At 35.4% G+C, this 1,857-nt stretch overlaps 1 protein-coding gene across 1 annotated transcript; it reads right to left on the bottom strand.

Moving 5' to 3' along the window:
* Nucleotides 1-208: 208 nt before the first annotated feature.
* Nucleotides 209-1,441, bottom strand: LOC142527188 (uncharacterized). Its single transcript, XM_075631925.1, has one exon. The coding sequence runs from the start codon at nucleotides 1,439-1,441 to the stop codon at nucleotides 209-211; it is 1,233 nt and encodes a 410-aa protein (XP_075488040.1).
* Between the last annotated feature and the right edge of the window lie 416 nt (nucleotides 1,442-1,857).

The following is a 1,857-nucleotide window of genomic DNA, read 5'->3' as shown; positions in this document are numbered from 1 at the left end:
GAGGTGTGATGAGAGGTAGTCCATACACCAGTTGTTTACGACTGAGAACGTTCAAACTGTCGAAGTTCACGTGCCCAAATCTCCAATGTCATAACCATGATAGATCTTGAACCGATGTGCTAAAACAAGAAATATCATATTTAAGAGTCAAAGGAAAAAGTCGATTCGGAGTCATTTTTACCTTTGCTATCAAACCATATTTTTTGTCTCATATAGTGCAGTTCCCTTCATTGATATTGATGGCATAACCTCGTTCGGACAACTGTCCTATACTGAGAAGATTCTGGTGAAGAGCAGGAACATAATATACATCTGTGATTAATGTCTTTGATCCATCCTTTGCAATTATGTTGATTTCTCCTTTCCCTGAAACAGGAATCATCGTGTTGTTCCCAAATTTTACTTCTGACCGAACCGTTTCATCCAGTTTTGTGAATAGTTCTTGTCGCCCACGCATATGATTGTTGTACCCTGTGTCTAAAAACCAAATATTTTTCTGATCTTCTACTGCAATATCACATGTGAATAGCATGGCTTTTTCAGATTCATCACAATAATTCACTTCTTTTGTGGTATTATCTCTCTGCACCTGTTCATTAATTTTTTCTGTGCATTGAGATTTGTAGTGACCATATTTTTGACAATTGAAGAATTTAATATGAGATTTGTCCTTCTCTTTACCATTGTTTCTCTCTGTTCCTTTGACAGATTTATTGTTGTTCCTTTTATTGACTTGTCTATGGGAACTTGGTTGTCCTTTGAAGTATTTTGCTTTATCGATCGTCAACTGACTTTCTAAAGCTTCCTCAATTGTCTTCTCAGATTTTTCTTTCAGACGTTGTTCATGTGCCAAAAGAGAACCCATCAACTCGTCAACTGTCATAATTGACAAATCCTTGGATTCTTCTATGGCTGTTATGATGTACTCGAACTGTATGGTCAGAGAACGGAGGACTTTCTCAACTATCTGTTGTGGACTAAACTTCTCGCCATTGGCTTTCATCTGGTTGACTAACGCTAGCATCCTTGTGAAGAAATTAGAGATCGTTTCTGTTTTCTCCATTTGAAGAAGTTCAAATTGTCTTCTTAAAGTTTGAAGGCGAATCTTTTGAACTTTCTCCACACCCTTATAGGATCTTAAAAGAGTGTCCCATGCATCTTTTGCTGTCTTGGCTGTCGCGGTTTTCTCAAAATTATTTGAATCAACAGCTTGAAAGATGATCAATAAAGCTTTTCGATCTTTCTTCCGATTTTCTTGCAATATGCTTTGGTCGTCTTTTGACAATGTTTCTACATTATCTGGTTCTGTGAATCCTTCTTTGATGATGTCCAAGATCTCTTGGTATCCAAATAGTACCTCCATCTGAATCTTCCAATGTTCATAATTCTTTCCAAGAAGCTTTGGAATTTGGGTTTGAAAGAAATCGTTGTTGGAAGCCATCAAATAAGGATAACTCTGTGAGAAGAATTATTTATCACTCCTGGAATTTCTTCTCACGATTTTTGTGAAATCCTGATGCTCTGATACCAGATGTTGGAAGCGTAATATTTGAGAGAAAAAGACTCAGAATATGGTCTAACTTCTCAAGTTTTTCCAATTTCTTTTGATAATGCTGGTGTAAATACTTCTAGTATTAGTGGGCTTATTGAAATATGTAAATCATCGCTATGTTGTAAATTTTTTCATATTAGGTGCACAAGTCATGTTTTAGATTTGTGTGTTCAAAATGAACTAAAAAATTTAGCATCACAAATTCAATTATTAGGAATGCAATTCATTATCTATGGACACATCCCCAAGTTATGAAACAAATGGGCAAATTTTGCAAAATAAATGGTATAATATCTAAATAGTTT

This window comes from Primulina tabacum, chromosome 15, assembly GCF_025594145.1.
Source record: "Primulina tabacum isolate GXHZ01 chromosome 15, ASM2559414v2, whole genome shotgun sequence".
NCBI classification, from domain to species: Eukaryota; Viridiplantae; Streptophyta; class Magnoliopsida; order Lamiales; family Gesneriaceae; genus Primulina; species Primulina tabacum.
Note: the sequence above shows the minus strand (reverse complement) of the source record. Positions and strands in the feature narration are given on the sequence as shown.

Excerpts from the sequence above, each read along its gene's own strand:
- LOC142527188 (XM_075631925.1), bottom strand. The coding sequence starts at position 1,441 with ATGGCTTCCAACAACGATTTCTTTCAAACCCAAATTCCAAAGCTTCTT.